The 21952-nt window shown below is 43.6% G+C and overlaps 1 protein-coding gene across 1 annotated transcript; it reads right to left on the bottom strand.

The window, feature by feature from the left end:
- Positions 1–1137: 1137 nt before the first annotated feature.
- On the bottom strand, positions 1138–21928 carry RAB9A (RAB9A, member RAS oncogene family). Its single transcript, XM_024755254.1, is given in 4 exon segments — positions 1138–2243; positions 5319–5423; positions 6153–6245; positions 20554–21928. A coding segment is annotated over 1 exon segment (606 nt). The 5' UTR covers positions 2213–2243; positions 5319–5423; positions 6153–6245; positions 20554–21928; the 3' UTR covers positions 1138–1606.
- Positions 21929–21952: the final 24 nt, after the last annotated feature.

Here is a 21952-nt window from a genome sequence, read left to right as displayed (position 1 = left end):
AGGAACTCGGTGGCAAGGGTAGATATCTGTCCCTTGTGCCTTATAATGTTCAACCGTGTGACTCTATCATCTATTCAAATGATAAACAAATGTACTCCTAATATCCATTGGTGACCAAGGTGTGGGAAACTTTAATATACTACTGCTAGCTAGCTATCAGCAGAGAACGGTTTGAATAAACTGTTAGACATCCATGCAGCAGATAAATGAGGTAGGTCTACTATATAATGGACATATACCCAGACAGATTGAGAGAAAAGGGCAAGTCACAAAACAATGAGTACACATGATTTAAAATAACAAAGCATGTCCCCTAGAGAAAAAAACAAAGGGAATATATACTACACACTCGTTTCTTAATGGTGGATTCCTATTTTGTTTTCTGAATGGAGGATTATAGTTTGGTGGGGCGGGGCGGAATTGATTATAAATAATAAAAACTACAGCTCTCTTTAACCTGAGACTATAAGGAGATTTAATTTCCCCAGATTTAAAATGTGAAAATGTTTTGCTTAGAGCCAAATCTGTTGTGTTAGGAAATTAGATTTTCAAAAGCTGAGCTTACTGTATTGGCGTTCTGTGTCAAGTGGTTCCAAGGAGCGGGGCCAGGGAGAGAAATCTCTCAACCTAGCTGTTCCGAAATGTACTCCCCCGCACAGGACAGCCCCCCAAAAGCTTGTCGCTTGATAACCCACCGCTCCACAGCCAAGGGTCCTGTCCTCTCTAACACATGCGCCTGGCATTGGTGTGCCTCTGCGGGATGGGATCGGCATGAATGGCGCAGTGGGTGCACTTTACCCACGAAAGACCACAACTTGCTCTATCAATAAGGCTGCTCATTGCAGCAGAATGACGAAAAATCTCCTTGAGACCAAATCACTAAACAAAGCTCAGTGATGTAGAAGACACAGAATAAATACATGACCAAATAAAGATGTCTTCATTTACCCGCACACACAGTACAATCCAGAAGCAGTACCTCCTCCAAGAGTGATAAAGCCGGCTTCTGTGTTGGGGGTCGAGGGGGGCACACAAACGACAAGTGATTACAAGTGAGATCAATCCTGATACGTAGAATGAAAAAGCGAACACGCACATAATTCTAAACCGAATGAACACATCCTCAAATCGCATGACTACACGGCAAATGCACTGGATTTTAAACTTTAATATCTAACATTATTGCTTTAGGACATGTTTTCCCTGAACCAGGAACAGAGTGCTAATTACATAAAAATATACACATAGAAAAAGTAGTTCTCCATTTTCCCGCGGAAAAGACAGTAACTTCTAGAATACTCAAGTGTTTTGTTTTAATTATAAAGTCCTGGTCATCTCATTTATTAGCTCTGTAACATACATATTTAAATTAAACATTATTAGACAACCGTTACAACTTATAAAGGTAAGGTGCCATTACTGCGTAAAGAGATTCTCCTGTGAGTGGATGTGTCCCTTCTCCCACCCACTAACAAGGCAGCAATATGGTTAGTTTAATTTTATGAGTACACGATCCATTGCTGCAAACACGAATTCTCGTCTCCACCCTGTGCTTATCTGTGCACGTGTGTGACCTGGTTAGATCGCAAGGGCAACCTCTCGAACTTCAACAGCAAGATGAGCTGGGCTTGGGCTTTCGGTGCAGACTGACCGTGTCTGTCTGCATCAAGTGATCTGACCTATCCTCGGTAGCAAGCACTCTTCGAACTGCTTCCTCAAAGGCCGCTGCAACATTCGTGGCATCTTTTGCACTTGTTTCAAAGTAAGGATAGTCGCCGTTGTCCCTGCACCAGGCTTGAGCTTCTTCTGCAGACACCTGCCGCTCGCTGATGTCAACCTTGTTACCCAAAATCACAAAAGGAAAGCTTTCGGGCTCTTTCACATCCGCATAATATATGAATTCTTTCTTCCAGTTACTCAAATTCTGGAAGCTTTGAGAATCATCGACGCTAAAAGTAAGCAGGCAACAGTCAGAACTTCTGTAAAATGGCGTCCTCAGGCTTCTGAATCACTCTTGACCGGCCGTCTCCCAAATCTGTGTGGTAACAAAATGTCCATCCACCTCCAAATCTTTATTTAAAAATTCCACACCTATTGTATGGAAGAGTTGGGCATCAAACTTATTAGTCACATATCTGTTCATTAGAGAACTCTTCCCAACTCCACCATCTCCAAGGAGAATTACTTTAAAAAGCGATGATTTTCCTGCCATTTTTAATCTCAAGATCTCTGATTTCGGAACCCTGTAAAATAAAAGGGCACCATTACATTCCTTTAGACCTGTACATGGTTCTACATGCCTCTATGAATGTCAGTGTCTAAGGGAAATAAAACACAGAGCCCCAATTCCTTTCTGCGCAGGGAATACCGGACGGCAAGAGATGTCACCTACTGAGCCCTCCACCTTGTGCCAGGCACCACCCGACCGTCACTCTCTCTGACAGCTGCTGAGGGCTCATTCTTCCCCTTCCTCGGGTCACCGCTGACTGAGGCTAGCACTCAAGGCCAAGTCTGACCCCAAACACTGTCCTCTCAACCGTTCCTCTTGGCTCACAATAAGCCCTGCCACCATCTGTTAGAGTTGCAGTAGGACACCGAAGTGGGCACGTTTCTGTAGCAACTGCAAACAGCCCTCTGGTGGCACGGTGACAGTGTTCACTGATGGCTTTCCTCTCAGGCCAGCGGGTTTCTAGACAACCCCCTCTTTCTCTCTCCCAGCGCCATCACCATAGGAGCTGGTAAGCAGGAAACCAGAGACAGAACTGACTGATCTGGCTGTGAACAGACCGAAGCCAACCACCGAGTAAAGGACTCTATTCTTTTCATTAGGAACACTGAGTTGGCTAACATTAATGTCCGCACCACTCGAATTTTTGATATAATATTATAACCTAGCACATTCTACCCACAAGATTCATTTGGGCAGCTCCAACTCTTCTGAACAAATGTGAGCCTGGGCTGTTACTCGTGTGTTTCGAGGGGGAATGAAATGAACATTAAACAAAAATGTGGTACCATGTGTACCCTTTAGGGGAAGCCCTGGGGCAGGACTAACTCCCCCTCCCCACCACCAGTCCCCAGGGGGGGCTTGGGGGGGTACGGAGACTCAGACACCCTTTTGTAGGCTGGTGGGAGCACTGTTCCTATTTAAGGCTTCTGTTTTTATTCTTTATTATGAAAAATTTCAAACATACACAATTTCTGAATAATGAGAATAATATGATGACACCTCACAGACCCTAAACCTAGCTTCACCAATTATCAACTTACAGCAAATCTTGTTTCTTCCATAGCGTCCCATTCTCCCTTCTGCCCAATTATTTTGAATCAAATTATATCATTTAAACTGTAAATATTTCAGTATTAAATGGCTTTTAAGATATTTGTAAAGGAAGACAACCTTTAGAGTAGCACTAACAGAATTTTCTGCAACGATGGAGATGTCCTCCATCTGGACTGTCAGCCACTACCCACAAGTGGCTAGTGGGAGCTAGGAAATGAATTTATATAAAATGAAAATGAATTTATATAAAATTATATTTTATATAATTATATACATATATATAAATGAATTTATATAAAATATTATTTTCACTAATTTGAATAGTCACATTTAAAGAGCCAACAACTGTATTGGACAGCACAGCCCTAGAGCAAAATTGGTAATTAACTTTAACATGAAAATAGATATTGTGAATCCCTCAGTGGGAAGATAATAAAGGCATGAACAATAATTGTTGTATTGACTAGGATGAATTTGCAAAATCACTGCAGTAAACAAACATTATCTGGCAATCGCCTGGTTATATGCAAGTATGACCCAGTATAATGTAACAACAATTCCCATAACGTGCAAGAATTCTGCATTTCCTACTACATGCTACACACTATTCTTACAAATATGTGGCAACTTGTCCCTAACTCTTATTGGTGTTTTTAAATTACTACAGTAATTACTACTATAATTAATACAATTTAAATTGGCCAACAAAAGTGTGAGGCAAAGTGTGTACTACTTGGAGACTTTTCGACTTCAGTGGATGGCTCTGCCCAATGCCCAGGCTAAATTAATGTTAGGGAGGAAACTCAAACTATCTCAAGCCCTTTAATTTCCTGACATAGTAACAGTGCACTAAATCGGTTCCTTTGTTTGATTCTTTGGAATCTTGATTACACGACTTCAACTTAGAAAAAAAGAGTAGCAAAACCAAAACAGCACACCAACTATTCTGACACAAGGAAAGCATCTAATGCTCCCTCCTTAACATTCTTCAGTGCTTCTCCAGAGATTCAGTTCTAAGTCCAACTTCTAAGGCAAGACACCTGACCCTGCTCCCCATTCCTGGCATCAGCCATTCAGAAACGCACTGTCACAGGGAAGTGAAACTCAGATCCACGGGCTCAGCCCTCACGCTCGCCCTTGCCTTCGTCCCCACACGTGCTGCTCGCTCTGCTGGCGAACCCAGCCCCGCTTCACGAACTAACCACGGGGCCCTCAGAACCGCTCAGCACAGTCATCCCCCACACTGGGAACCTCCTCCAGCAGCCCCCCATCCCAAGACTGTTCCTTTCCCACGATTTTGAAGATACATAAACACAGACGTTCCACGTTGTGTTACAAGGGTGTAACAGATGTGCTGAATTCTAGTCTACCATTTATCTCAGGATTTTAATAAGTCTCTAACTGCCTCACTGGACACAAAGTTTCATTGTACAGCATCAACGTGTTAGGATCTGTACATCAAATTATAAACCAGACTGTGCAATCTGACAACCTCCACCCAGATGTGTGGTTACATACATCTACCAAATTAAGTCTTAGAAATTCCTTGAGATTTGTAATTCATTAACTCTATCAGGACACTTTCATAGTCCTTTTCTTTTTTCATAATAATGTGGGATTTCCTAGTTTGTGCCCTTATTCTGAGCAAGCGAATTTGGGATATGCTAGACCCACACACCAGGAAATAGGGTACAATTTTTTACATTTCTCATCTATAGTTTGGGGCTTCCCAGATATCCTATTTGGGGGTACGTTGGCATTTGTTCAAACAACTAATGCAGACATAAACAGCTCTCCGAGTCTAACTGCAGCATTGAATATAAACATGCATGGTGATATAATTACACAAACTATCTTATTTCCCACTGACATCTAACAAAAGCTAGCTTCATGCAATCTCTACATTAACATAATGAGTTTATGAACATTAAAAATGTTCCCTTTTTCTTCTCTGAAAACAGTAAAATGCTTTGAAACTTCTTTAGTATAAGCTGAATGAATAAAGGTATCCTGATACGTTCTTTTCAAAACTTACCTTAAAATGTAATACGAAGGCCTTTTATACTCCAGTTTAGAAGGACTGCCCAAAGGCAATATTCTTCACCCAAGCTAAAACATGACTTTAGCAATCAGCTAAACCCTACAAAGAAATATGCATAAGAAAAGCATGTCACATAAGCCATAATCTCACCTTAATTGTTCAGTTCAAACATCACCATCTGCAAAGAAAAAATCATAAAGCACACCTTAGCAATGTACATTCAATCTGTTTTCATAACTTTAAGAGTAAACACAAGAATTAAAATGCAAAAGAAATGTCTGACTTCCATTAGTAGCTAGATTCTTAATTTAAAAGGAAAACTACACCTGAAAGCTGCCCATGACCTTTCTCAGCCTAAAAATAGCCCTAGAATCAAATACTACACCTTAACCATTGTTGTTTTCCAACAAGTTTTTCACCTGCCCCCACCCATCCTACCTTTCTAAGTATCCCATTTAGACAGCTGTAAAATTTGGTTAAGATGAAATGTAAAATATAAATTATTCAAAATCTGCCCAAATTTTGAGTGGTTCAGAACAACCATATTCCACAGAATAAAGCTAACACAAAGAAGGAAAAAGAAGGACCACTCAAGGGAGAGGCACCCAATGTGACACAGGAAACGTCAGGCAAAGACTAAAGGCAGTGCAGAATTTCGTGAAGCTTCTTTCTGGGCAGTCAAGGCAGACAGGAAACTTTGTGAGCAAATGGAGGCCCACCGTCAGAAAGAAGAACTGGTTCCCTGTGCCAAAGGCCAAGAGCACAGACTTGTGGACAAGCTATTTGACATCCTGCAGCTCTGGGGACTCTGGTGACAGCAGTACCTACCTCTAGGGCTGTCGGGGAGATCCACTTGGACATGGACAACAGGGAAAGCGGTTCACCACTGTGCCAGGCTCATTACAGGAGTGCAGGGAGTTTCTGTGGAATGGACACATGAAGAAGTCTTTACTGGGAGTTTTACAGAAACTAGGTAGATTTCTTTTATGGCCATTTCTTCAGTCAAATTTCAGAAGAGTCATGGGCAGAACAAACGAGAGGGCAATGCAGGCAGACATTAGGAAGCCAAAGGATCCCAGTCCTACAGACCAAATTCAGGGTGAAGGTTTCCTGTGCCGAGTAGGCAGAGCTGTGCTAAAGTACTAGCCTCTTTCGGTCTAAACCCACAGTTCCAAACCCCTGTCCCTCCCTTTTTTAAAAGCAAAGGGCATTTTTGTGGGACTTACATAAAGCAGCCTTCAACTTATAAATTCAATCGATGAAAAATATGCTACCCTTCAGAATCTTGATATTTGGGGGTTAAGGATAAAATCACCACCATTACCACGCTAACACTGACTGAGCCCTGCAAGCCACTGACTCTGCTTCACTGTGTTCACTCCTCACAAGCCTCTCATTATCCCTACCCTATGGATGAAGACTGACTCAGAGACGTTACGGTCCTTGCTTGAGCTCACACAGCTAGTGGGGGGGGGGGACGGGGGGAGTGAGATCGGAATGCGACCCACTCCAAAGCGCAGTAGTTAACCCACAGGCGCGGCAGTCTTGGCTGCCTTTGCATTTATTTCAGAGGGTTCTCCTGTTACTCTCGTACGTACAATGAAAAGAAGGGGTAGCAATGGCAAGCGTCTTCCACTTGCTTGCTTTATTTCGAGACCTGCACAAAAACAAGTTAATCTGACAGAACTACTAGTATTCAATCCACTGACACATAGATAAAGCACATCTGAGTTCTATTAGAGTTTCCACAGTTTGAACATGTTTTAAATGCAATTGCAATCACACATCTGCAGAACCCTGCGGCGCCTCCCAGAAGCACGTGGAGCAGGTGGGAAAGCAGTTCTGCAGGAGTCCTCAGTGTGTGCCTCCCCGGGCCAGGCACTCAGGATGCAGGCCACACTCAGGCCCTGGCAGGTGGGGCGAGTAGTTGGGGGAGCTGACAATCCGGGCACAAACCCTCTTGCATTACAACTGATGCAAGTCTTACAGATGAGAGGTACGTGCTATAGAGTACAACACCCAACCAAAACCCAAAGAACAGCTTAAACAGTGCGGGGATTCTGCCCCTGCAGCTCCCTAGGTCAGACCAGACCCCAGGTGTGAGCATCTCACGGAGCTGCGTGATTCCAGCTATCAAGGGAATTACATTTTCATCCAACATGATCCTGTAACAGAGAGCTACTTCACCTGCCGCTCAGTTAAAGAAAGTGGTAACTTCCAAGGCCAGAGGACCACCGGCAGTGTTCACCTGCGTTAGCGCGAGACTATGCACCAGTCTCCAGCATGGGCTGTTCTAAAGCAGCGTCTCCACGACCGTGTCAGGAGCACGCTGTCCTTAGGACCAGGCTCCCCAAAGGCTGAGTCCACTGCTGGGGGATTTGGTCTGACCACCGACAAAGCTCAGCAGCAGGAGGAGGAACCTGTGAGAAGGGGGAGGAGCCAGAACCAGGAAGCGGGACCAGTGGTGCGAAGGCCCTGCCAAGGCACCCCGCACGTCCCGGGAGAGCCCAGAGTGGGCCGAACACCTGGAGCCACGGAGAGCGGAGCAAGCTGTGACGACGGGACTAGAGGGGCAGGGCCTCAGCAGCCACGGTAGGATTTCCGCTGACACCCTCGGAGTGAGCGGAGCCCTGAAATGGCTTCTGCAGCCCACAACCTGAACAGATGCGGAGTCCAGAAAGGTAGCTGGCTGCGATCAATAGCAGACTGTGGCGAGGGCGGGAGGGAGGCCTCGGGTAGAGCTGCGATGGATCCCTTATGATCCCTCTCAACTGTCAATACCAATGGTATCAGCGAGCTCTGGGGTTGAAAACTGCGGTAGTTGGGCCTCGTACTTGAGACTGCAGTAGGATATTCACTACAAACCCTTCCTCCTGCTCTCTGGTGGGCGGCGAACTCCTGCTCACCCTTGGAGATGCAGCTAGACCTCGTCTCCCCGTGAAGCCCTTCCCCTGCGCTCCTAGCACACCCTGAACGTACCTCTATGTGCAGAGACAATACTGAAATCAGCATGCCTATCATGGCAATTTCTTTTTTTAAAATAGTTATATGCATGCGTGTGGTCTTGGTTGCAGCACGTGGGCTCCTTCGTTGCAGCACGCGGGCTCCTTAGTTGTGGCATGTGAACTCTTAGTTGCGGCATGCATGTGGGATCTAGTTCCCTGACCAGGGATCAAACCTGGGCCCCCTGCATTGGGAGCACGGAGTCCTATCCACTGCACCACCAGGGAAGTCCCATGGCAATTTCATTTTTATAATGAAACAAGCTCTCTAAAAAGATTCAATTAATGGAAATGTATTATACCATGACAAAAATGCCCAGACTTTTCCCTGAGTTGTCAGTTTTCTAGACTCTACCAAAAAATACATCCCCATACCATTCTAAAACCATCTTGAAAGAAAGGAAGGGAGGGAAAGGAAGGAAGGAAGGAAGGAAGGAAGGACTTTCCCAGTGGGGCAAATGGAAATGACCTAAATGCATAATTGGGGATCGTCTGCCACCCTTGAGGAGACATGGAGACTCGGGTCTGTAGAAATACATTGTTAAGTGATAAACTTGAAGAACGTGCACACCGTGATGACACCATGTAAAAGCTCACAGGTTAACATGAAAGTCTGCAAGAAAACCTCGAATAATCAATACCGAGTTCAGTCTTCAAAGTCCTGATTTGGTTGCAAATTCATACTGCTTTTTTTAATGTCAAATGTGTATTTTTTAAAGCAACCAAAATAATTTATTTTGCTCTTGAATCTGCAATTTGGGCAGGGGTTGGCAGACTCAAAAGTATTTTTAAAGCTTCATTTTCACTTAAAGCCTAGCTTGACTGAATGCCTTAATTGAAATGAAATAGAAATGATTTTCTTTTAAAGTTTCATCAAATACTGCTATCCACCAGACCTTAAGGACAACTGCCTCTTAAATTTTTCTGTAACTCAGATTATATTAAAAATAACTCAATATGAAGCCCAAAACACAAGCAACAGAAGAAAAATTAGGTAAACTGAACTTCATCAAAATTTAAAACTTTTGTGCTTTCAAAGGCTACTGTCAAGAAAGTGAAAAGACAACCCACAGGATGGGAGAAAATATTTGCAAATCATATATCTGATAAAGGACCTGTATCCAGAACTCTTAAAATTAAACAATAATTTTTAAAAAAAACAACTTAAAAATGGGCAAAAATGGTCAACATCATTGGCCAGGTAGTGAAATGCAAATCAAAACTATAATGAGACACCACTTCACACCCACTAGGATGACTAAAACCAAAAAGGCAGACAATAACAAGTGTTGCTGAGGACGTAGGAAAACTAGAAGTCTCATACACTGCTGGTAGGAAGGTAAAATGGTGCAACGATTCTGCGGTTCCCCAAAAAGGTGTAAACACAGAGTTAACATTATGACCCAGCAACTCCTCTCCTAGGCATATGCTTAAGAGAAATGAAAACACATCCACACAAAAACTTGTACATGAATATTCAAAGTAGCAGTATTTACAATAGCCAAAAAATGGAAACAATCCAATGTCCATCAACTGATGAATAGATAATGAAATGTAGCCTATCCATACAATGGAAGATTAATCAGTCAAAGAAGGAATGAAGTACTGATGCACGCAACAACATGGATGAACCTCAGAAACATTATAATTTAAAGAAGCCACACACAAAAGGCCATATATATATTATCCCATTTATATGAAATGTTCAGAATAGGCAAATCCATAGAGACAGAAAGTAGATTGGTGGTTCCAGGGAATCGGGAGTAACTGCTAATGGGTATGGGGTTTCTTTCTTTCTTTTTTTTTGGGTGGGGGGGTATGACAGAAATAGTCTGGAATTAGATAGTGGTGACGGTTGCACAATTTAGTGTATATACTAAAAACAACTGAATTGTATACATTAAAAAGGTGAATTTTACGGTACGGGAATTACATCGGCCTCAGAATTAGCAGTAAGACCCTAACATTAGATTTACACGTGCCACAGACGATCTGCTTGTCCCTTCAGCAGTATCCTTTTCAATAAGCCAGTTACACACACAATAGATACTCTATTAGGATTACAATACCATGTGGTGGCACCAATGCATGTCATACATGGCACACACTAATCTGAACAGGAAGTTGGTTAAGTAGGTTACTGGCAGGAAAGAAAATAAACCATGCTTTCAGCAAATACCTCAAAACTAAAGATAAAAAAAGTGCATTGTATGCCAACCCTTTCCTTTTCATAACACTATTTTTTCCAGCTTTTCTATTGTGTACTTTTATCTTGCACTATCAATTGTTTATGGATAGTGTATCAGTAGTAGCCTTTTCCCTGGCCTTCTCCACCCCCATGCTGGCTTCCAAAGCCAATTACTATATTACAGTAAACCAAGGGGGAGTCAGATCCAAGCATGGAGAATATATATCTCAAATAGAAATGTTTGTATGGATTAAAGGTAGACAGTATTTATTGGTCATTGATCTAACTGCCTCCATTCTTACAGATAATGAAACCCATTTATTTCTTTATAACTTTTATTATATAGGATTTTGGGCATGGCATTCCAAGAGCTTTCCAACCTCATATACCTGCCTGTCCCAATTATATCCCTACAAGTCGCCATCCCCAAACCTATCACAGGCATTTACTGTCCAGCCTTTGCTCAGGCCCTTATCTTGGACTAGCAGGACCCCCACACACATCAACAGCTATGAAAATCCTAGTCATCCGAAGGCCCACTTTTGCCACCCCCACCCCCCACCCTCTGACACCTAATCTTTCTCCTCATTCTCATCATCATTCCACCTCTATTACAGCTCTCCTTCACTTATGCTTTAACCATCTGTCAGTTGTGTACGTGTCTGTTTCCTAATTACAGCGTCAACTCCCTGGGAGGGACACACAACACCTAATGCCATCCATTCATTTGTCCTTTTTTGGTTCTGCAACATCTAGTACAAAGCTTTCCATTCGATGAGGTACCAAATGAATGCTAAACTGAGAACAAAGAGTGAACTACTTCCTCCTTCATTCTTGTTATTCTATTCTTATTTTTCTATTTGTACTTACAGTTCTGTGTTTCTCTATTCAATTAGTTCCTTCCCCCATTCTATTTTTGAGGTCTATTAAAATGTGTGTGGGGGAAAAAATGTGTGGGAGAGGACAAAAAAATTCATTCTTACTTGAAAGTCACATGAGGAAACCTCTTTAAAATAAGTACTGAATGCAACAGGAAACGCTGAAAAACGACATTCCTCTAACAAGTTATCAAAGGGAGAGTAGGCTGGGTTTATAAACTGCTTCCTCAAAATTTCAGATTTTCAAATCTGAAACCCCGTGACTAACTCTCACTTCCAAAACCTTAAACTGAATTTATCACTCCTGGTTTAAATTTAGGAACAATTTTTTTTCCCCCAAAATCACACATTCCTTTTGCACTCACTCTGAATGCCCTAGTGAGAGGCATGCCACTTCATTTCATAGCTTGAGAAACCGAGGCTTGAAGAAACTAACCAAGGCAACAAAAGCATGGATAATCCCTACATTATTTCTATTTTCGCCTGAGGTGTATTTGTTTCCTCGTATCTTAATACAGGTGTCTCGCTTAACAGCCTATTAGCTCCACCCTTTATTTCCAGTCTTCCTGGTCGTCTGTGCTGAAACACACGAATGAGAGAGGCAAGTCAAGGAAGTCATTAAGTGTAATAATGGGTGTGATCTCTTACAGCAAAAGGTCAACCAAAACAAAAAGAATTAAGCAAAATTCCACAAGAACAGACCAAACTGGAGGCAAAACTTGGCAGATGAAATAAATTATCTAGGTGGCCACTGAGCATTACCTCAGAGAGAGCTAGACAAGGAAAATGCTGTGTAAATCAAACCACGCTTCCACGATATCAGAGCAGCTCACTCTCCTAAAAGAACTTGTTTCAGTAAGTACTCTTTTATGAAGATGAGCTAATTAAACTTTAAAGAAATATATACTTTCAATTTTGCTTAAAACAAGGCACCTTTGTAGTTAGGTATACTAACCATTAACAGTGGTGGAGAGAGTGGGAAGGGAGAAGAGAGGAGAAAAAAAGAGATTTGGTTAAGGAATTCAATTTTCTTAAATCATCCTGAAAGTACAGAGCAGCATGATCCAACAGAACTTCCTGTGATGACGGAAATGTTCTTATGCCCAATACCGTCGTCACTAACCACATGTGGCTCTTGAGCACTTGAAATGCGGCTGGTCCAGCTGAAGAAGTGAATTGTTAATTTTATTTCATTTCAATTCGTTTAAACTTAAATAGCTACATGAGTATTGTATTAAACAGTACAGGTATCCAGTGTGCTTAATTGGGAGTCCATGAAGGAGCTGCAGGGGGAAAATGCACCTCCTAGAATCACATGTGAAATAAGGATGAGGGTATGGATGGAAGCATGTACTTGAGCCTTTCTCTGGAAAGAGTATAAAAAGGTTTCACCAGATTCTTAAAGGAATGTGGACCTCAAGAAATGATCAATACATGTCTGCAATATTTGTATATTTCGTGTGATCGATCTGTGTAGTTCATAACACCCTCAAGACTTTCATCTTTACGTGGCGTTACTATTTCCCTCACCCATAAGACTTTCCTAATATTACACTTTGCCCATGAACTGTGACAGTTCAATGAAGAGACTTATTCACAGGAAACTGCTAATCCTATAAGTGAGGATCACATTTTGTTCTTTGTTTTATTTAATGAAGTCCTTAAAAGGAACAAGCATAAATCTACCTATAATAAGACACCTGAAAAAGGCATTTGAAATGCTTGACAGAAAAGAGTGGGGATAAAGGCTGCACTTTGGGGGACAGAATTAAAATGCAAAGAAATGGATAAAGGTCACAAAATAGGAAAACTGTACTGGGAAGTACAGCTAGGTACTTCAGGAAGAAAACTGCATTATGAAAGAAATGAATTTTTTTTTTTTTTTGCCATGCCGCGCAGCATGTGGGATCTTAGTTCCCTGATCAGGGATCGAACCCTCGCCCCCTACATTGGAAGCACGGAGTCTTAACCACTGGACTGCCAGGGAAGTCCTGAAAGAAATGAATTTTAATATGCATGTTAGAAAAATACATTAAAGCAGCAAAACACAAACTAAATGTGATTCCTAAATGATCTGCTGTAACTTAAGGGAACCTTGGTTCTGACTTGTCTCTTCAAGTTAGATAAGAAAACTGATATCTTTAATTTGGAGCAGAAAAGGTTAAGAGCTGGAGAACTTCCATATAAGCTCAGGGAAGAGTTAGTATAGCAACACTGACCACGAGGGCCACAGCAGGTAGAACTCTTTGGCTGTTAGAGAAATTAAATAAGAGGAGTGGAATTTCCCAAGGTCTATTTAAAGAGAACAGCTGTATGTCTGGCATACAGGACTCAACTAGATTAGAGGCTCCCATTCTTCAAGGAAGTTGTCACCAAGTCAAAATGAGAAGAAATTTAAGAGCACTGCAGGTAGCTTTTGTATATTTCGTGTGATCAATTAAAGAAATATAAAGTTCACTTCATCCCACTTCTCCATCAGTGATGCTCCAGTTTGTCCCCACCAAGGTACTGAAGCTGACTTTGCTTACAAAAAGCTTTCCAAGCCCCAACTTACTCTGCCATCACTACCCATTTCGGCTCTGTGCCTGATCAACCCTCTACCCTCTCACTAAACGCAGGTTCTCAACCCCTCTATCCCCCTGAATGTCAGCAAAAGTCACCAGAGACCTCCTAATGGCCAGTCCATTGGCTTCTCCTCGGTCCTCATCTAAATGACCTAAGGCACATGCAGCCCTAAATAATGAAAAAAGTGCCTCTCTTAGGACTTCCCTGTGTACACTTCCGGAGACACACCCTCATGGTTGACCAATGTTCTCACCAGAGGCCCGCCTAGGAGACAGTGAACTCTGAGATGTAGAGATTTATCTGAATGTACATGATATAAAATCTCAGAAGGGTACACAAGGCTTTTTTTTTTTTTAAACAAATAAGGTAATGGAGGCCCAACTGGGAAAGGGTCTTGTAAGTATCACACCCATAGCTGGAGGCCTCAGTAGGACCTTCAAGTCTTAGCCAGGACTCAGCCACCATTACTGCCTCTATTGGGTCTAAACAGCCTGGCAATGACCTTGAAAATGCTTCCTACTTCATTGTTCATGAAACTACCCTGATAATAGTTTCTGCTTTCTCTTCCCCTCACCCCGTTGGCTTTCTGCAACCTAGATGGCTCCCTTTTCTTACGGGCTCTTAAGGAGATGTACCGCAAGGTTGATGACCTTACCTCTTCCCAAACCATATCTTCCTGGGATATAAAACCCAGTGATTCCTAAACTAAAGCCCACCTCCACCCTCCCACCCCTTGGGCACCAGATAAGAATTCCAACCCCCTTTATAATATATTCATCTGGTACCCTGATGGCAGTTCAAATTCAACATATCTAACACCAAACTATTTCCCCCATTTTCAAAATCTCTTTCTTCTTCTGTCTTACCCACTTCATTCACCCACACAACAAACATGTCCACTTCCCTCCCTACCTACTGCCATTCTCTTGTTTGCTCAAATAACAAATGCTATGACCATAGTAACATCAGCCACCACTGTTCACTGAATATCTACTAGGTACCTGGCAGAGAGCACCTTGAAGTCACCTGCAAGTTGGACACTACCACCCATGTTTTATAGATCAATAAACCAAGTTCATAAAGATTAAATAACTTCCCCCTGGTCTACTTAAACAGGGCAGGTCAAACGTGTGACCTTCACTCCCATCAGAAGACAGGAAAGGTCTAAAATAATGTACAAACCCGAAAAGGACAATAAGAGAGAACAACTGTAGATGAGAGACAAAACCGAGAAGATGGAAAGCAAATGGTCCAGCAGTGACAAACTGAAGAGACAGAAATCCTAACTTGGGGAGAAGCAGCTGACAATGAGAAACCAGCCCCAGAGAGCACACAGACCCCAGAGGGCACGAGGCACTTCTCAACACTGACTGAGACAGGCTGGCTGGGCGGAAAGCACAAGGGTAGACCCCATGACACCTCCTCTGCACCCAGGGGCCCCTTTCCCCACCAGCAGACCCACTTCCTAATAAACTGTGTGCAGCAGAAGTTGGGGATGGAACACTCTGGACAATGAGGGAGGGGAGATCAAGCGACAGTGCACACAGGAAACCAGGCAGGGCAGGGTATGTGATATTTTGGAGGGCACCACAGAGGTCCTGGCCGCCCACAGGATGCCACACAACTGGCGCTCAAGGGAGTTCAGTCTCCACGTTAGCTCACACCACATTCCTTTCAATGACACCGTATCTTTGTGAGGCGGGGTTTCCCAGGGCTAGTGTGATAAAATTCAGGTACTGTGCAAATATTAATGTGGAACAGGATATGAGGGTAGGAGCTGTTTGCTCCCAAAGAGAATAGCTGAAATTTTATTTAAGAGTACTGGAACTCATTCTAGAAAATGCTCTGCACTCACCAACATGTGGCCTTCAAGCAGCTCTTCTGTTCTGACTTCCAACTAAACCACATATGTATGTTCAGGTGTATTCACCTAGTCACTGCTCTGGTTACACATGCAAGTGTGAAACTGCGCACACCGGAGAGGTTGCCTAGCCACACACCGCACCCCAGGGAGTTCCAGCATTTGCAAACCTGTTAAATCATTTAAACACTCCCTATCTGTTAAAGTTCTACAGAGCAAGTTCCAGAAACAGGAATCTGTAAGGCGTCTTTCACGCTTCTCTAACACTGATAACACAACCACTCTCAAGAGAACAAACCTTCTGGAAACGACCTTGGCTTCTGTACCCCCAAACCTAATCCAGCTCATAAGAACCTGGAATGAAAACAGTTCACGCTGACCCAGCAGCTCAGTTCACTGGCTACACTGCTCTGCTGTCCTTCACACTTGGATAATGAAATGTGGCCACGGGATGAATGTAGAAAGTTGTTCCATACTGTTTCTCCATCCCCGTCAAACAACAGTAGACATTTGTAAGGCATCAGGCCTCGGACACAAGTGGAGCCTGTGTTCAGACTCCCCGTGATGAAATGAGCCGGGTTCAGTGAAGCCAGCGTGAAGCCTCCATGGCCTGCTTCGCTTCTTTCTATATTTCTTCCAAAACGCACGGCCAGCTCTCCCGAGCCCATGCTCATCTAGCTATGACCTTGCCTACATTCACTTAGATCTCATCTTCTCTGTGTTCATGATAAGCAACAGCATCCTAAACCCTGTACCGGCCACGGTCAAAAACTAACAGAAAGTAATGGAAGAACCCAGAACGTGGAAACACGGAGAGCTCAACTTCACTACACATACAATACCAAGATTCACGCTGGGAAATGGAGAGTTTTCCGAGTTCTCTCCCCAGCTGGCACGCCCAGGCTTTCTGGCAAGCTCTGGCCTCACCTCCCTAACCCAGGGTAGCCGGCCCCCCTCCTTCCCTCAGGTACCCTGACCTTTCATCTGCATCACAGCTTTCCAAACTCGCTGAGGCGTTTTGTGAGTTCACCCCCTCAAAAATAAAAATCCTTAATAAATGTTCTGCTGAAGACCTACTTAGTCACAGGCCCTGTTTTCTTGTCCTTGGTTTTGACTAACAAATTTATTACCTAGCTAGCTTTCAAGTGAGATGTGTTTCCCAAACACACACACACACACACACACACACACACACACACACACTCTCTCTCTCTCTCTCTCTCTCTCTCTCTCAGTCTCTTTCTCTCTCTCTCTCTCTCTCTCTCCCTCTCTCTCTCTCTCTCTCTCTCCCATTTTGCTTATTTCCTCCTGCTGCTTGACCAGCAAATTGCCTGAGGCAGAACTACAGGCACACCTCGTTTTTATTGCACTTCACAGATACTGTGGGCTTTTACAAATTGAAAGTCTGTGGTAAACCCTTGCATAGAGCAAGTTTATCTGCGCCATTTTCCAACAGCATTTGCTCACTTGTCTCTGTGTCACATTTTCATAATTCTTGCAATATTTTAAACTTTTTCATTATTATTATGTTTGCTATGCTGATCTGTGATCACTGATGTCAGTACTGCAAAAAGATTACAATTCACTGAAGACGCAGATGATGGTTAACATCTGTTAGCTATAAAGTATTTTTTAATTAAGGTACAAGCATTGTTTTTCTTAGGCATAATGCTACTGCACACTTAATAGACAGGTACAGTATAAATGTAACTTTTATAAGCACTGGGAAACCAAATTTGTGTGACTCGCTTTATTGCGATGGTCTGGAACCAAATCCAAAATATCTCCGAGGTATGCCTGTACTTGAAAGCCAATTATGTGACGTCTTTACTTGGTGTCATGTATTCTCATACACATACGTTATAAAGTAAAAGCATCTCATTTTATGAAGAAAGAAATGTGGTGACCTAACCTGGCCAGAGAAGCAAGCCAACTGCAGATCCAGCAAGACTCCTCCAAGGCCAGTGGATGTTCTTCCTGCACCAATTCCTCTGATCCTTCCCAGAATAAAACCCCTCCAGTAATAACAGAGCACACATCCCTTTGTTAGACGCCACGCGATAGCAATCATTTTTAGGTGTATAATTTAGCATCCCCTCTACCCCACAGCAGACAAAAATTGATAAGAGGCAGAGAAATCTATCCATTAGCAATGAACAACACACTGTCCATCAGCACAAGTCAAAAAGCAAAGCTCCTCACAAAAGATGCCATGCTGACCGCATGAATAACAGAATAACACTCACAGTGATTCCTAAACAGAGCCAACCCTTTTTTTTGGCCGTGCTGCACAGCTTGCGGGATCTCAGTTTCCCAACCAGTGATTGAACCCAGGCCACAGCAGTGAAAGCCCAGAATCCTAACCACTAGGCCACCAGGGAACTCCCAGAACCAACCCTTTTGGACTCCTCTCACGCACTCCCAAAGTTCACCTAAGAGTTATATCTGCCACCAGAATGAAGCACTACATGGACTGAAGGGGCTAGATTTAGGCATGGTGAAAACAGGCTGGAGAATGCCAGAGGAAGAATGCAAAATTCAATTAAAAAAAATTTCATCGCTTATTTGTTCTTTTTTTTAAAAATAAATTTATTTTTAATTTTTATCTTTGGCTGTGTTGGGTCTTTGTTGCTGTGCATGAGCTTTCTCTAGTTGCGGCGAGCGGGGGCTACTCTTCGTTGCAGTGCGTGGGCTTCTCACCGCGGTGGCTTCTCTTGTTGCGGAACACGGGCTCTAGGCGCGTGGGCTTCAGTAGTTGTGGTGGGTGGGCTCTGTAGTTGTGGCGCACGGGCTTTGTTGCTCCACGGCATGTGGGATCTTCCCGGGCCAGGGATCAAACCTGTGTCCCCTGCATTGGCAGTCAGATTCTTAACCACTGCGCCACCAGGGGAGCCCCATATTTCTTGATTTCAATGATAAAATGCATGCAGAACTATTGTCTACTTAGGCTAATTCAAGGAAGAATTTTATGCTCAACAAGAATGGCTTCCCAATTTGTTTCTTGTAAATATTCACATGTGATCAACTGACAAAACTATCAAAAACACATCAACCTTATAAATTAGGAGCTTAGGATTAACATACATACAGTAATATATATATATAAAATAGATAACCAACAAGGACCTACTGTACTGCACAGGGAACTCTATTCAATATTCTGTAATAACCTATATGGGAAATGAATCTGAAAAAGAATGAATATACATATATGTATAACTGAATCACTTTGCTGTACACCTGAAACTAACACAACGTTGTAAATCAACTATACTCCAATAAAATTTAAAAGAAAATTTAAAAGAAAAACAATCTTTCCCCATTTCACCTAAGTCCACCCACAGTAAATGCCATGACACAGGTACCTATGTGCTGGCGTGCAGCTGTTTTTTTAAAACTTTTAACAAATTTATTTATTTATTTATGGCTGCATTGGGTCTTTGTTGCTGTGCGCAGGCTCTCTCTAGTTGCGGCGAGCGGGGCCTACTCTTTGTTGAGGTGCGGGGGCCTCTCACAGCGTTGGCTTCTCTTGTTATGGAGCACAGGCTCTAGGTGCACGGGCTTCAGTCGTCGTGGCACGCGGGCTCAGTAGTTGTGGCGCACAGGGTTCACTGCTCCGCGGCATGTGGGATCTTCCCGGACCAGGGCTCAAACCCGTGTCCCCTGCACTGGTAGGCAGATTCTTAACCACTGTGCCACCAGGGAAGTCCCAGCTGTTTTGTTTAAAGACACCTGGCCCATGACCTTGGCTGGGCAATAAATTTTGTTCTAGGACAAAGTTAGAACGTGATCTCATGACTGTGATTAGACTGTAAGCTTCAGGGAGGTGGGGACTCCCCACTGCCCTTCATATCACCAGCACCTTTGTATCAGCAACCGACAGGCTACTCAGAAAATGTTTGTTGACAAGTGGAATAATACAGAAACCAAATTCCCTATGTCTACTTCAAGGGCTCTGAGTGACTCTCAAGTTCTGACACTTTTGCCTTCGGAAAAAAAAAGGGGGGTAGGGATTTCCCTGGTGGTCCAGTGGCTAAGACTCCACACTCCCAATGCAGGGGGCCCAGGTTCGATTCCTGGTCAGGGAACTAGATCCCAAGTGCCGCAACTAAGACCCGGCACAGTCAAATAAATAAATATTTTTTAAAAGGATGGGGGGAGATTCTGTTATCAGAAATTTTTTGGTCAATCTTTCAAATGAATGAATATGTCCCTTAATCAAGGGAAATCTCTTCAAGTTCTCAAATCCTCCCCAGCCCCTGCTCTTTCTAAAAATGAGGAGGCGGTACCCTAAATAGAACCAACATCACATTTGAAGAACTAGAGAAGCGCTGACTGTGAGCTCTGGAGTTACACAGACTGAGGTCAAGCAGGGCTTCTCAACCTGGGTGCGAGCGACATTCTGGGCCAGACAACTGTTTGCCGTGGGGAGCACTCCTGTGTATTGTAGGCTGTTGAGCAGCATCCCTGGTCTCCACCCAATAGGTGCCTGCAGCACACCCTCTCAGGTGTGAACCAAAAATGCCTGCAGACACTGTCAAATACCCTCCGCCCCCCACTGAGAACTACCACTCTAAACTCACACAGCCCTGCTCTGAATCCCGGCTCTGCCCCCTCACCACCCGTGACCATTGGAACAGACCTACCCCTCCTACGCCCCAGCAAATTCTTCATCTTTAAAATGGAGCTAATACCACAGAAATGCTGTGAGAAGTAAATGAAATGATGTACTTACAGGATTTACATGCACAGAACTCCCAGTGCTGGAGTGGCCGCCCAAGAAATGGTAAGAAATGAGGGTAGACTAAAAGTTCGTCTCTAGAACCAAAGGAACTTATCTGCAGGCCTCCAGAGTACCACAGTCTAGATGGAAGAAGTGGCTGAGGAAGAAAGAAATGAAAATAGGAGAGGCTGGACAAGAGGGAAGAGCACTGAAGTATTTCCTTAGTCTCCAAGAACCCGGCTTGGAGTCAAGGCCAGCAATGTTCTACTTAGTTTTCCTCCGTCTATTCTAACCTCACAAATGATAAACCAAAAATATCCCCAACTCACAAAACTCTCCAAAGTAAATAAGTCAGCAAGCCAGAAACTTTTTAGTACAAACAAGAGGAATTTACAATGTCCACACAAAAATACTGAAAGCCCCAAACGGCCACAGCAGATGCAGAGAGTAGGAGGCAAGCAGTGAAGATAACTTCAACCTAAGCTTCTAAAAGCGAAACAAAGAACAGTCTTCTTTAAAGTCCCTGGCTGAAGAATACCGAGCTTCCTTCATCTCTTCAGTTTTGTTCCACCCAACGGTTTTTGAGATTACGGGCAATTTACGTATTTTCCACTACAATGATGCCAGAGGAAGACAAACCCGGAAGAAAAATTTTTTTAATTGATTTTTTTAAAAGGAACCAAAATCTATTGATTTTTATCAGGCCTCCGAAATCCTACAAAAAGAGCGCGGTCACGTGACAATTTGGAAACTAGCAGAAAAGTCATTCCTAAAAAGAACCCCGGTCACGGGATGTGTCATCATTTGAAAAGAAAAAACCACCACCCAAAAACCAACTGGATACCTCCACAACTATTTGGTCAGCACTTAAAATTTTCATCTTGCCTCCCTACATACTAAGTTGGAAGAAAGAGAGGAACACGATTCCGAAACCCTAGCGAGAGTCTGAATCCGATAACACCCCACACGTCCCAACTGGTCTTCCGAGTGGCCCCAACACCTTAGCAAATATCCACCTGGGAAGCAGGTCGGAGGTCGCCAATATCAAATCGTGCGCGCCTCTGCTTTCTCTCCATGAGTCATGCGGGAGTGCGCTGGGTTGGCGTGCCTGGGTGGGGTTTCTCCGTGTGACCCTGTGTGTCTCCCCGGGGGTTGGTGTGGATGTGTCCCTCTCCCTGGGTGTTTGGGTATGTGTCACCAGGTGTCGATGGATCTCCTTCCCCGTGTGTATGTCTCCAGGACGTCTGGGCGTCTGTCTTCGGGCGTGTGTCTCTCTCCCCGGGTGCGCGACCCCATCTTTCCACCTGCGTCAGTCAGTAGGAGGCAGGGGGCAACAGGCCGCCCCGCCACCCCGGGGGCGGGAGAGTGACCCGCACGGGCCACGCACGCCTCCCGCCCCAGCTGCCCGAGG

This window comes from Neophocaena asiaeorientalis, unplaced genomic scaffold (genome assembly GCF_003031525.2).
Source record: "Neophocaena asiaeorientalis asiaeorientalis breed wild unplaced genomic scaffold, Neophocaena_asiaeorientalis_V1.1 scaffold668, whole genome shotgun sequence".
Classification (NCBI taxonomy): Eukaryota; Metazoa; Chordata; class Mammalia; order Artiodactyla; family Phocoenidae; genus Neophocaena; species Neophocaena asiaeorientalis.
The sequence above is the reverse complement of the archived record's forward strand: the minus strand, read 5'-3'. Positions and strand labels throughout refer to the sequence as shown.